The following is a 14,400-nucleotide window of genomic DNA, read 5'->3' as shown; positions in this document are numbered from 1 at the left end:
GGGGAGGTTGTTTTGTTTTTGTTTGTTTTCCCTTTTCAGGGAGTTAAACTGTATTATTGAACTTTACAAGTACTTACGGTCAATTCCTGCAACTTGTGTTGAAGGCTTCAGACACTGACACCTGCTGTGTTCCTGCTATGCTGAATGGATGAAGAGTTTTCCTGGTGGGGTGGGGATGGGACTTCCCACCTAGTGTTCTGTGTACTGCAGCTTTATGATGTCTTACTGTTGTGGGGTGTACAACTCATGAAAGTAGCTAGTTGACCAGTGTATTCACTACCAAACAAATAAATATAACACAAATAATCATGCCAGATTTTCTAAGATAACCTCTGTTTTTGGGTCAATGTTCCCAGTGACTCCCTGACTTTCAGACTAGGTAATGTCCTGCAGCATCTAGTAAAAAGGCTGTCTAAAATGTAGCTATAGGCTAATTCTCAGCCTGGAAGTGGTGTAGCTGTGCCTGGGCTAATTTTGTTCTACTCTTAGTAGAGCTAATTACTACAACTATTTTCATGCTGCTCTGAAGTGTAGAGCTATTAGCATGCCACAGTTTTTTGCGCTACTTTTGCTATAGTAGCTGGAGCAGATGTTAATTACTCCTAGCTGCTGGTTTGTTGCATTTTTGTCCCCCAAAGCAATAATTTAAAATTAAGTTAGCCTGTTCCTGCTCTGTTTGTCCTTATAATCTGTACTTGTTCAGTACACTAGTCTCATAACTAGGAACCTACTTAAATCAAGGTGAGAGAGGGTTTTTAATAACTCACGGCGCACACATCCGATTTCAAGGACATTTCCTGGTGGCCGCACCCCTCGGTGCTGATTGGCGGAGATGCCCTGGCAGGGGGAGGAGGGATGAGGGGGTAGCTGCCATTGTCTGCTGTCCTTTGTGCCACCCCGCCAGCTGGTGCCTTTCCCTTGTGGCAGCGAAGACTCTGGGGAACCAGCATTTTTGTTGTTGTTGATTCTGTGAAATCTGTTAAACTGTGAATTAAGTAAGCCGCTACCTATAACACAAAATTGTAATTGAATTATAGATTATGAAAGGTCACATTTTTTTTTTCTTCTATAGAGGGGAGACGGACAAAAAACTTTGCCCTACCCTGCCAGTAACTGGATGATATCCAAAATGTAAATCATCAGACTTCTGACTCTTGTTTTGAAACATGTAAAACTGTGTGTGACTTTACTTTTAATTCCTCACTGTATGTTTGCATATAACCGAATGCTTAATAGTTCTGTACACCAGGGGTTGGCAGCCTATGACAAACAGGCCAGATCCAGCTGGTGGAGCCATAGATTTGGCAGCAGGGGTCTCTGCTGGTACTGTGGCCACAGTCAGGTGACATTTGTTCCACTAGAGAGGGGGTTTTGCTGCAAAGCGGCAGGAATGGCAGCCAGCTCCTAATGCCTGCTCTCCTTCAACCTGAGCTGGGTTATTCTGACTGCTCGCCAGAAAACGTTGCCCTGCTCTACACAGTTGCAGAAAGGGTTTTTCTATATTAAGGTCAGAGTTCAGTAATTGAAAGACAGTAAACTTTCTTTTTCTTTCTGAAAGAGAGCATTTTATTTCAAGGCATTTAGTATGTTAAGTGGCATTAGATAATTTATATTGAAATATTCATGCTTGAGGTAGGCATCTTGACCACAAACTGTCCTAAGGTTTAGAATAGAATACAGTTTTATCTTCCCTAGAGCAACTGAAAGAATTAATCACAAGTCTTTTAAGAGTTATGATTTGACAGATTTAAATATGGATTTTGAGAAATGTCTGTTTGACAAATAGTATATAATTTGTGCAGAACTTAATGGCCGTCAACTACCTGGGTAGCGTTTACCCAAGCCATGCAGTAATTCCTACCATGAAGGAAAGAAGGATGGGAAGGATTGTGTTTGTATCATCTCAAGCTGGACAGCTGGGGCTGTTTGGTTACACAGCTTATTCTCCAACAAAGTTCGCTCTTCGAGGATTGGCTGAAGCCCTGCAAATGGAGGTATGACTCTATTTCTCATATATGGTGGCTTAAGGAAAAACATTGTATCCCTTGCATGCTTGTGTATGCTATCACGTACTATATTACAAAAATGCTTCTATATAATAGAACCAATTAATAGGGCTGTGCATAACAGCAGTATTCGATTCAGCTTCAGATTCAGCCGATTTGGAGGGACAGTGATTCGAATCACTGTCCTGATTCGATTCAGAGATTTGACTGTCGAATCTCCTCTGAATCAAACATGTGGTGGCGGGGGCACGGCAGCGGCAAGCAGAGCCCCATCCTATGCCTGCTCCCCCAAGGCTGCTCTGCCCAGCCCCAGCATGCCGGAACATTTATTAAAAAAAAAGAAAAAGAAAAAAAACCCTGCACTCATCAGCTGCAGCAGCAATTGGGCCTCTGGGGGCTTGTGGCAGAGCCCCCCTGCACAACACAGGATAGCAGGGATTGCCTCCCCTGCCTGGCACTGGTGCAGCAACTGTCACATCGCGCAGGTGCCACGCACTGTCCTGGAGCTGGAGTGGCTCCAGCAGTCGCCCAGAGCCCAGCAGCACTCAGCCTGAGTGGTCCCAGCTCCCGGACAGTTCATGGAGCCGCGCTGCACCTGCACGATGCAACAGCTGCCGCATGGGTGCCAGGCAGGCTGCCCCCTACTGCCCTGTGCTGCACAGGGGGGCTCTGCCACAAACCCTCAGAGGCCCTGATCGCTGCTGCTGCAGCCAGTGAGTACAGGGCTTGTTTTTTGTTTTGGGGTTTTTTGTGGGGGGACGGGGGGTCCCTCCCTTACTTACCGGCACGGAGCCCGAGTCCAGCTCCCTGCAGCAGCAAGTGGGGACCGCCCAAATCTCCAAATAAATTCAGAGGCTTCCGATTCAATTCAGACCTTTTAATGGGTCTTCGGATTCAGAGAATCTCCTCCAAATCAAATAGGCTACCAAAGCTTCGCATAGCCCTACCAATCAAGAACAAAGTGATAGTATTTAAAAATGACATGTCATTTTCATTTCACAACTCTTCTGACAAATCCTAAGTATACTTCAGAGGTCCATGTTTGTCAGTAACTTTTGGATGAAGTGTTTATCTTAGAAGTAAAAAAAAAAAAAACCCTTCTAGTTGGTACTCCTGCAAATTATCAGTCAAGTTATCTTCTTTCTGTTTTATGCATCATTGCTGATAACAAACAATAGTGTTCTATTAGATCTTTAGTGGGATCTAATTGCTCTTTTATAGGTTGCCTAAATTTAACTGAATGAAATTTCAATAAAGAATTCTGATGAATGGGAAGGAATAGAATTGGTTCATTCTTAGACTCAAGAAGCCCACACAGCCTGAAGTCAAACGGTGAAAACTTTATTTAATTTTTTTTTTGAAAGTGGCTGTGATTATGAACAAGAAGAATCTGTTGAATTAAGAGAGACCTTTCTAATATAGTTGTTTCTAGTGCTGTTTGTGTTTTAGAGTGGTATTCTCTCAAGTCTGTGAAAGGTGTCAACTTGTAGTAAACCATAATGCGTCTCTTGCTTTAATTTATAAATTAAGTTTGGGTCAGGCCCAGTGGTAAAGAGTTAAAAGGATTTGAGAAAAGAGGGAAAAGCAGTCATGATAAGTATATCCTAATAGGCACCCAAGTAAAATGCATTTACAAGTTTAACAATTTCATCTAATTACATTTAAAATATAATGTATTTTCCTTTGATTTATAGATCAGCGATTCTCAAGCAAGGTGCAGCAGCACCCTGGCTGCCATGAGATCTTTTCAAGGGTGCTGCAGGGTGCCATGAAATGTTATTACTGTTAGGTGTGCAAACATGATTTATACGATAGTCCCAGAGGTTTCAAACTGGAATTCATAGTGTTACAAATGATCTGCCCTGTTGTGGACTTTGAGTTCTTTGCAACAGAAGAATTGCTCTATTATTTTTTCTGTAGTCAAAAACAAATGAAAATTAAGAGCTTTCATTTTCTGAGCAGTGTCTCGAGTCTTAACGAGGTTGAGAACCAATGTTAGACCTTTGTTCCCATGGTTAGGAGTGCTGTAGAGATGGGGTATACTCTTTATGTAGGTAGGGCGTTTTTGCACATGTTCCGGGGGAGGCACTTCAATTAGAGCGGCTCTAAGAGCCACTATAATGAAAGCAACAGGAGCATCTCATGTATCAGCATCCCCATGCTTCAAAATGGCAGCAGGGACACTAGCTAAAGCTTGTCAAATGACCTTTAGTTAAAGTGCCCCCACCACCACCTTGAAGTGGGGATGCTGATACGTGACAGGCTGTTTGATCATGGTAATTACCACGCTCCAGCAGACTCGATTAATTGAGATTGCTCCATTGTGCTGTAAAATTACTGTGTATCGAAGCAGCCTCCTGGCTCGTGTACAGGCACCCCTAGTGACTGGGGTATGTGAGAGGGATGCCTCTCTCCACTCCATCTGTCTGTCTAATGGCACCTGAAGGCTGTTGGTTCAGACTTCTTGAACGTAAGGTTAGTCATTTGATTTCTTAGGTGGCCAATGATTTTTGCTCACGTCTAATTCTCTACTCCTTGAGCATCTGAAAGTTAGATGGTTCATCAAGTGGATTAATACACAATACATAAGAGGAATAAAATTTATGAAAGGTGTATTTTTTGTACTCTAATGTTGCTTCTGAGTTCTCATACTTTTTGGATGTAAGTTTTGAATCCTTGAGCTTATTTGTATTGAGGTAGTTTATCATAAATTGGTACCTTACTGTGTGTACTGTACAAACATCTAAAAAGCAAATCCTTGCTCGGGATTCTTTCTTCTTTCTTTCTCCCTTCCACATTTTTTGTTTTGGGCATAATGTTTTCCCAGTTTTCATTTTCTTGTGATTTCTATCAGTTGTTTGGTTTTGGGTTGTTGTTTTTTTAACCCTTCAGATGGCATTCAGCAGTCCCTTTTACTAACAAACCTCAGCCTTGAATTCGTTTGTACTTTCTCCGACCTCTACCTTTTAACATCTTTGCCATCAGTAAATGTTTATTCTTACCTTTAATAATTTAAATTTGTGCTTGCCATAGATTTTGAAATCGTAGTAGGACAGAGGGGTTCAGCTATGTTGCGAATTGCTCATATCGTTTTTATCTTGAAATAATTTAAGAATTAGGAATCGGGGCCAGGGAAGGGGGAGTTATGTTGTTCCTGCACTTTGATGCTCCCTACTTTGCATTTAGCAAGAATTTTAACTATTGTATTTTGGAATGAAAGACTTTAAAGACCAGTTATATTTATTATGCTTCCTCATGAAAATTTAGCTTTATTCCTGAAAACACTGTCTGTAAGATTACTCGGGTATTTGCAGATTTGTAATGGTGGGGGGTTAATATCTTATCTGTACAACAGAAACTCTTATAAATATGTGACTACTTTAAAATGTCTTTTGTTTAAAAGTATTTGTTTTTGGTTTTTTGAACAAAATACAGGTAAAGCCTTATAACATCTACATAACAGTTGCCTATCCTCCTGACACCGACACACCTGGCTTTGCAGAAGAAAGTAAAACTAAGGTAATTTTAATTCTTAAAGAATCTTGTACACATCCATAAGGTTTGTCACTTACAATTGTATGGTCCACTATATTCACTGACATGTTTCTGAGATTAGTATGCTAGAAATGTTTAACATTGAGTACAGTATACTATTTAACTTTATCAAAAATTGATCAGCGCAAATGCTCAGTTTGGTTCAGTGTACAGTTTGAATCTTTTGAGACCTAGAATCATAGGGAATTAGAGTTGGAAGGGACCTCAGGAGGTCATCTAGTCCAACCTCCCACTCAAAGCAGGACCATCCCCAACTATATCATCTTAGCCAAGGCGTTGTCTACCTGGGTCTTAAAAACCTACAAGGATGGAGATTCCACAACCTCTGGATAACCTGTTCTTGTTTTTTTTACCCTACTAGTGAGAGTTTTTTTCCTAATACCTAACCTAAACTTCCCTTGCTACAACTTGAAACCATTGCTCCTTGTTCTGTCATCTGCCACCACTAAAAACATTCTAGCTTTATCCTCTTTGGAGACCCCTTCAGGTAGTTGAAGGCAGCTATTAAATCCTGTCTCAGTCTTCTCTTCTCCAAACTAAATAAGACCAGTTCCCTCAGCCTCTTCTCTCAAAACATAACCCCTGGCCCCCTAAACATTTTTGTTGTCCTCTGCAGGACACTCCAGTTTGTCTACATCCTTTCTGTAGTGGGGGGCCCAAAACTGGACACGGTACTCCAGATGTGGCCTCACCATAGCCAAATAGACGGGAAGAATCACTTTCCTCGATCTGCTGGGTTACTAATGCAGCCCAGTATGCTTTTAACCTTCTTTGCAACAAGGGCACATTGGCTTATATTCAGATATTGTCCACTGTAACCCCCAGGTCCTTTTCTGAAGAGCTGCTGCTCAGCCATTTGGTCCCCAGCCTGCACCATTGCCTAAGATTTGTTGTATCCTAAGTGAAGGTCTTTGCACTTGTCCTTATTGAACTTCATGAGAATTCTTTTAATCCAATCCTCCTAATTGCCCAGGTCTTTGAATCCCAGCCCTGCCCTCAAGCATATAGTTTTCTAGAGTTGGAAGGGACCTGGTAGATCATCGGGTCTACTACTTCCCTGCCTATTCTCTCTCCCTCCCTCCCTCTCACCCTGCCAGCTTGGTGTCATCTGGAAACTTGCTAAGGGTGCACTCCATCCTACCTTCCAGATTGCTGAGGAAGATATTGAACAAAACTGGCCTCAAGACCAAACCCTGGGGCACTCCACCTGATACTGGCTACCAATTAGACAACGAACCATAGATTACTAATTTTGAGTCCGATGATCTATAGCCAGTTTTCTATCCACCTTACAGTCCATTTATCCAACCCATACTTAGCTTGCTTACAAGAATGTCGTGGAAGATTTGCATCAAAGGTCTTGCTGAACTCAGGTGTGGCTGATCATTTTGTAGTTGTCCAGTTCCTCCTCCTTCCTTTTCCAGTTGTCTGGGACCCTCCTAATCGCCATGAGTTTTCAAAGATGATGACGAGTTCTGCAGTTGCATCGGCCAACTCCCTCGGCTCCCTTGGGTGCATCATGTTTGGCCCCATGACTTATACTCGTCCAACTTTTTCTAATTAGTCCCTAACCTGTTCCTTGGCCGTTGTTAGGTGCTCACCTCCTCCCCAAACTATGCTTCCAGGTGCAGTAGTCTGGGAGCTGACCTTGCCAGGGAAGACTGAAGTTAAAAAGGCACTGAGTACTTCAACCTAGTGGCTAAACATTTTTCTCTACAAAGTCTATTTGTAGAGAGAGACACTTCTTTACAAAGTGGTGCTGGAAATGTCGTGCAGAAAGATCAGTATTAACAGCTAAATGCATCTAAATTTCTTTGCTGTTGGTTTAACAGCAAAATGTATTGTTTTAGGGGGGTTTTTAAGTAGCTTTTGATTAAAACAAACCGAATTTTATTTTGCCCTTAGTTACAAACATGAACCTCTGACATCTAACTACTTTATGTGGCTATAATGGAAGGCAGAATATGGCCATAGTCCAATATTAAAATAGGCTGGAAACTCTCTTGCATTAAGTGTCTGCCATACTAATGCTACGCTATCGCTTTCCAAAAGTGTACGGCAAATAGGGGCTTTAAAATCCCAGAAAATAATACAGGATTAATAGCTTCTTAAATAGCTGATCAGCACAGGTCACCAAACAAATTGTAATTTTTTTAAAAAGCTACAACATGACTGGAGCTCATGTTCATATTCCAGTATGAACTGAATATTTAGAAGATGAGATCCCCTTTTATAACAGTGTAGTGAACCAGAAACTCGATATCCAAATTGTTTAACCTTTTTTAGAGCAGTTATAATGTTACATCTAAGGGCAGCATGTTACATGTGAAAGGAAATTCCATTTAGTGTTGAATTTCTTTTTTCTTTTTCCTCTCTATTTATAAAGGAATCAGAAGCAATGTACAACACAATTCCTGTGTAATAAGAATATTCTTGTTTAGTCATTTTCTTGAGGCAGTTGACATATATTTAATCCCAAATGCCTTTCCCAACACAAAATACTAAAAGGGGAGACTGAGAATCTGATTTGCAAAAAATTTATTTGCAGTTTATAAATTCTAGTTGCCTCTTGTTTGGCACCTGTTGTCTTTATTTTTCCTCATTTAACAAAGTAGTAATAAACCAAATGAGGAGATTCAGTGGAATTTTATTTATTTAGTAAACAGGGTTTCTGAAGTATTGTTAATTAGAAGAAATCTAAACAATTAAGAATTGGTTTTATTTAAGCAAATCTTAAAAATTCTCATGTGGCTTCTTCCCTTCAAAATTAGGTCAGTATGCTATATAATCTTTGCTTACATTCTGCTTGGGGTTGTAGAGTGAGCATCACAGTTCTTTGGTTATTGTTCGGTATAATAAAGACAAAGTGTGAGTGGTCCTGGATATCTTAAAGTTGAAGGGAATAGTTAGAATCCCCCACCATTTCATGTTTAATAATTAAAAGTATTATTTAGATGACAGTTCTCACACCATAGCTGTGATGGAGGCCTAGCATGCTAGATGCTCTATGAATGTGAGTTTGATGTTCAAACCTTGGGATGCATGTTCAAACTGATTAAACATGATAATGAAGTATTAGAACTATTTTCATAATAAAACTTTTCCATAATGTTAGACGCTCACAACTGTCTAAAACACTTACCTTGTGCTTAATATCAGACTAAAGCTATTTTGGCTTTTATGGTATTTGACCACAGCCCCTTTCTACACCTCTGGGTAAGAAGAAGAGAGCATATTTTGGCAGGATTTAGTGAAAATGGTTGAAGGCTGCAAATAGGTGTGGAAAGGCCGATTTTTCTAGTCTTGGATTGAGAGGGAGGTAGAACTGAGTGTTTCTGAAAGTTGTGAGTTAAAGACAACAGTCTCTGCAGTGGCGGTGGGGGGAGAGAGAGAATCTATAATTAATTGACATGGACATATCTATCTATCTATCTATCTATCTATCTATATCTATTAATTATTACTTGTATATTATTATATTGTATTATAATATATTTTGTCTGATATTGTATCATAATTATACATCATTAATTATATATAATTAATTATATATCAAATTTTAATAGTGTGGCTTGATACAGATAATATATAGATAAAGCCACATTATTAAAAAATAATAATCAGTATTAGTGATCTATATCAGCAAACAGAAAATCTTGATTTTAATTTTCCAGTGTATTTGTACTTCATTTATTTTCCTAATGAAGGTTTTTCATCAGCTGGCCAAACATGTGGACTTGTAATCAAATAGCCTCGAAAATAAGAGACAGATTGTATTCCATCTATTAGGTGCCTAAGCGGGCTTTGACTATGTGGGATCATATCCCCCATTCCCTGCTCAAGTCCCTGAAAGAACAATTTATGTAAAAGTTGGATGGGTTGTCCTCCTACTCAGTTTTTTTTGTTTGTATGTTTGTTTTATCTTGTTTTGCTTTTTGGTGGGGCAGTGGGGAGGACAGAGAGAGGTTGTGACTTCAGTTTTAAGCTTAAGATGATAGCTGCTTAATTTTTTTACACAGGCTTAAGCACAGGGTGTTACAGTGTCATGGTTAGGCATCTAGGTCCACTTTGGCATCTAATAGGTAGAATAGGATTTCCCCCTACATTTGGTGCTACTATTTTTTTCTTAAACTGAAAGATACACTGCATCCATGCATTTATGAAGCTTACCATATATGCATATTTTAAATTTATGCAGGGAAAAACAAATACTGAATAATGTTTCTTATTTCTAGATAAATGTTTACCAGGCAGTCATAGGCCACTCCTTGCAACCTGGCCACCTACCGTGGCTACAGATCTCTGCCCTCTTCCCCACCCTCAGCCATAGAAAGGCTGAAAATTTTGAAGCACTGTAGGAACCAGAAAGGAAGGGCTGGGCAGTCAGCAGATGCTATGGAGGAAATAGACTCTGACAATCAGTCAGACATGGGGCTGCAGCAAGCTGTTGATTTCCCAGCCTGTCACAAGTTGTATCCAATCTCTTCACTGGCCAGATTCTGCCTGCAGGCTGTGGATTGACAATGCTTGGTTTACTGAGTGCCAGGATCCATTTGGACTGAGATTTAAATTTCAGAAATGCACAACAGCAACTTCCAGTTGTTTGTTTGCAACAGATCTGTTGGATCAAAAATTATATAAATCATGGGGGCTCAGCCTTTTGGCCCCGTGGGCCAGATGAGTGACTTGAGGTCAGTCTGCTGGCTGGATGTAGCCCAGCACTGCCCTCTGCCTGGTCCCACGTGCTGGGACTGGGCCCCTGAAGGTCTGGCACAAACCCTGCAAGCTGGGATTGGGCATTCAATCCAGCATGCAGGGCCCAGGGCTTCCCCTGGGTCTGGAAATTTGGCTGCAGGATAGAGGTACCACCACAGACCAGGGATGGAGCGCCTCTGATCTAAATAAGAGACTTGAAGTTTATATATTCCTTAAGGCATTCAAATAGAACATCAGCTGCTGCAATTTGTAATGTCGTTTTATGGGGCAGTAGAGATGGCTTATATTAATTCACTTAAGCCTTCAGCAGGCAAATTTCATGTCACAACGAATAATGGTAACTTCAGTATTTTTGCTTCCTGTGTGCTGTCAGTATAAATAATACTTATTTTCTACTACAGCCTCTAGAGACCAAACTAATTTCGGAAACGTCATCTGTGTGCCAAGCAGAACAGGTGGCCAGAATTATTGTCAAAGATGCCATAGTAAGTAAATTAATTAATTAAAATCTTTGGGAGGGGAATGGAATATGAAGGGGGTCCATGAAAAGCCTGTAGAAAGGTTTAATGGGACAACTAAATATAAATATAATCTACATGGCATTTTACTTTTTTATTTTTCTAGGAATGTGAATATATATTTTTCCCATTAAACAATAAATACTCCAGAAACAATCTTTCACTTAATCCCCTGGAGCTAGTGTGTACCTGGAGTTCCTACTCATAAAATAGCACTTAAATTATACAGCTGTGTCATGTTAGAAAAAGGTTCTGACCTAAATTATGACGTGTTCTAAAAACGGAAATCCTGATGTCTTGTCATGCATCAAACATAGTAAAAGGAAATTGGCCTAATCCATCCCATGAAGAGTTTCTTGAATCATTCATTTATCTATTTTAGTTCAATGACTTTTCATCTGACTCTTAAGACAAGGTATTTTAGCTTGTTTTGAAAACTTGAGTGCCTGTTTTGTGAATGGTAATACAAAAAATACTGGCATAGTAGCCATCAGCTTTTCCAGAATCTCTTCAGTCCCTGGGACACCTTGTGCCATCTTCATATTTAAAGAAAAAAATGGGCATCACTGGGGACGGTGTCAAACAGCAATTACTGGCAAAGGTGTCATGAAAATGCTTCTTTATGTTTGCTTGCAGCCACTTAAACAAATATGAAATTAATATATTCATAAGGTCTGGGAACTTCAATCCCAAGAGTAATTATTTTCTAATACTAGATATAAGCCATTCTGCTCTATCTTAAAGCTTGATATGTAAACCTAGAGATGGTGTTTTAACTGTGGGTTTTTGTAAGTGTTTGCCAACATACTTTATGATTTTGCTAAACTTTCGGATAAGTGTGAATCCTGTGGCCAGAAAAATTAAACAGCTATCTTTTTTTAGGGTGGAGGGGAAAATATTTGCACTCTGTCACATTTAAACGGTTATGCATGAGAGTTATCCAGAAAAACTTCAGTAAAAAAGATAGAATGTTCCATTAACCAGTTTCCATTTTTTTTGTATAAAGAGGAATCTTAATCATTCCGTTACAGTTCTCTCTTTAGTAATGCTGTCTGACCCAATCTTACTATTCTGTTGGATGGGACATTTTTTTTTCATGCAAATGAAATAACACCGTTCTCAATGTGTCATTCATATAATCAGATTGCATCCAGTATTTATAGATAGGGTGGACACACATTTGAAAAGCCTGAATCTTCTAGCTGTGTTCTACGTGCTCAGTTTGACGTTGTAATAGCTACTGTAATACCACTTAAAGGCTATGCCCTAGAGCTGGGAAGGGATGGGGGACATAAGTCTGTTTTACTGGTGCGCATTTTAAAAGGTAGCCTTGCCTTTGGTAACTTATCCTTAGATCTTTTTTCAGACTTCCCTGAGATGGCCTATGCACTTTGGGATCTTGTGTTCTTCTTTGTTTTTCTTTTTATGCCCCGTTTGCCCACCTCTAGTTATGCTACTGCATGTGCCCAAAACTTGCACATCAAGAACTTCTATACTTCTTGATGCCGCACCCAAACTGTCTCTTGCCACACTTTCTGGACAACCTGTGTTCCCAGGAGGTTTTACCTCCATTTCCCCCTCCCCCTGCCTACACTATGCCTTCCAAAAACCACCAGGTATATATTTTAGTCTTAAATAATCTGGCAAAGTTAGAGAATTCCAGTGCTATCTTTCTAAAGTATGTTTACAAGCAGAGAAAAACAACTTGAATAATTGTGATTCTGAGGATTTCTTTCCTACACGTAAACTTGCTTTGCTTCCAAGACAGCATTGGATTCTCCTACCTTCATTGAGTTTTGTTTTGAACAAATCTGTGTGCACTTGAGCAGACGTTTCTCTTTAGATTAATTGATTAGTTCACTGGATTTGAGAACTTTTTCTATAATAATCCTTTTGTTGTGCTACAGTATAGCACAGTGCAGTCTCAGCAAGAACAAAATAAAATAAGCCTGTTTTGTATTGATAACACTTTTTCTTAAAGCATAACTTGGCATAGTGCATAACTTCCTGAATTTATTTTTTTCCCCTCCCACCCAGCAAGGGAATTTTAACAGTTACATTGGTTCAGATGGTTACATGCTGTCAATACTGACCAGTGGAATGTCACCAGTAACTTCCATTACTGAAGGGCTTCAGCAGGTAAGATATAGAGAGGCTGTGATTTTTCTTTAACTATTTATTTACTAGGAGAGAATAGTCTGTATTTTCAGAGTACTTTTAAACATTTTCTTCTACCTTGTCAGAATAATAGCTATTTATATATAAAGAATATGTAGCACAGGGAAATACTTCCCTACCCCTCAAAGCCACAAGTTGGTACCACAGCTAAGATTAGCACTTGGATGGTTTTAAGCTGTTTTTGCTACTTACTCTCCAACCATTATGTACAATGATGATGATGTCGTGAGTCTTCAGTAAACGTTTATGTTAATTTTTTTTTTCCATTTGTATTGCTTGCTTGCCTGTAACAGCACTGTATTATATACAAGTTATTACAAAGGGCATGTTGAATAAACTGAAAGCTGTCTTTCTCTTTGTACTTGCAGATGGTTTGCATGGGCATTTTTCGCATCGTTGGTTTGTTTTACCTAGGAAGTTTTGATAGCATAGTTCGTCGCTGCATGATACAAAGGGAAAAATCTGAAAGCACAGATAAAACTGAATAACTTTCCTTGAATCAGAAGGTCACATAACATTGGACAGCTTGCTGCTAAATTGGACTCAATTTCTCACCTGAAGACTTAGAATAAAGGCATTTGGATATGTGATGGATGAGTTCGTGTGAAAAGCAAATGAAAACAAAAGTACAACCCCAGAAAATGCCAAACTATGCAAAAATATGAAAGAGAACTAGATTTTAAAGATTTTTTTTCAGTGGTTTGAATTGCAGTAATGTTTGAGGTTTGTTCAAGAAGAGTAGAATTTCATAGTGAGGTATTGCTGGTAATTCTGGACAAATACTTAGGTTTTCTTATTTTGGTGGTGCTTACAGGTAAGAATGAATACCATGACATACTCAACTGAAGAAGTTTTGAACTCCCCTTGCTAACTTGGTTTAGTTTGTGAACAGACTTCCAAGACCACATTTTAATTTGAATGATAACTTTTTCTCAGTGACAGTAAATCTGTAGATCTGTCTGTCAATAATGGCTTCTTTTGCTATATTCATCGTGCACCATTATGATGGGTATGTGAACCTTAAATGGTGGAAATTCTTGTATGATCCAAGCCTTCTCAGTGTGGGAGTAGTTAAGAGGTATGCTATACTGATGCATACTCTCTAAAGGGAGATGAAGAACCCATTTCCTACAGAGAAATGCTAGGAGATGCAATTTTTTCTGGCTTCCTGATGTATAGCTTCTTAAAAATAGAAAATCAAATCATTAGTACGTAAGTGTTTTAAAATGGCCGTGAAAGTCATAATTGTTTGAATACTTATAATCTTCTAATTTATTCCCTTTCCTTTTGTTTTGCCAGTTTTGCTCTGGAGAGGAAGGTAGCTTCCGATGCTGCCATTGTGCACATTTTTAAAAAGACTGCAAACAGTGAGCCAAATGATGATAGAATTGGTTGTAATTAAAGTGTAAAAATAGCAGATACTCTTC

General features: G+C 39.4%; 1 protein-coding gene across 3 annotated transcripts in view; it reads left to right on the top strand.

Moving 5' to 3' along the window:
• The window catches only part of KDSR (3-ketodihydrosphingosine reductase), a 27,516-nt gene extending 13,122 nt beyond the window's left edge, over positions 1 to 14,394 (top strand). Inside the window, exons 6-10 of one of the 3 annotated variants that reach the window (XM_025194194.1) lie at positions 1,803 to 1,994; positions 5,442 to 5,525; positions 10,679 to 10,762; positions 12,833 to 12,934; positions 13,342 to 14,394. In XM_025194194.1, coding sequence (XP_025049979.1) covers positions 1,803 to 1,994; positions 5,442 to 5,525; positions 10,679 to 10,762; positions 12,833 to 12,934; positions 13,342 to 13,461 — 582 coding nt within the window. In that variant the 3' untranslated portion in view covers positions 13,462 to 14,394. The remainder of the gene's footprint in view (positions 1 to 1,802; positions 1,995 to 5,441; positions 5,526 to 10,678; positions 10,763 to 12,832; positions 12,935 to 13,341) is intronic. The other 2 variants (XM_025194195.1, XM_025194196.1) reach the window with 2 other exon arrangements.
• Positions 14,395 to 14,400: the final 6 nt, after the last annotated feature.

Source organism: Alligator sinensis, unplaced genomic scaffold (genome assembly GCF_000455745.1).
Source record: "Alligator sinensis unplaced genomic scaffold, ASM45574v1 scaffold491_1, whole genome shotgun sequence".
Taxonomy (NCBI): Eukaryota; Metazoa; Chordata; order Crocodylia; family Alligatoridae; genus Alligator; species Alligator sinensis.
This window is presented reverse-complemented; position numbering and strand designations above follow the sequence as displayed.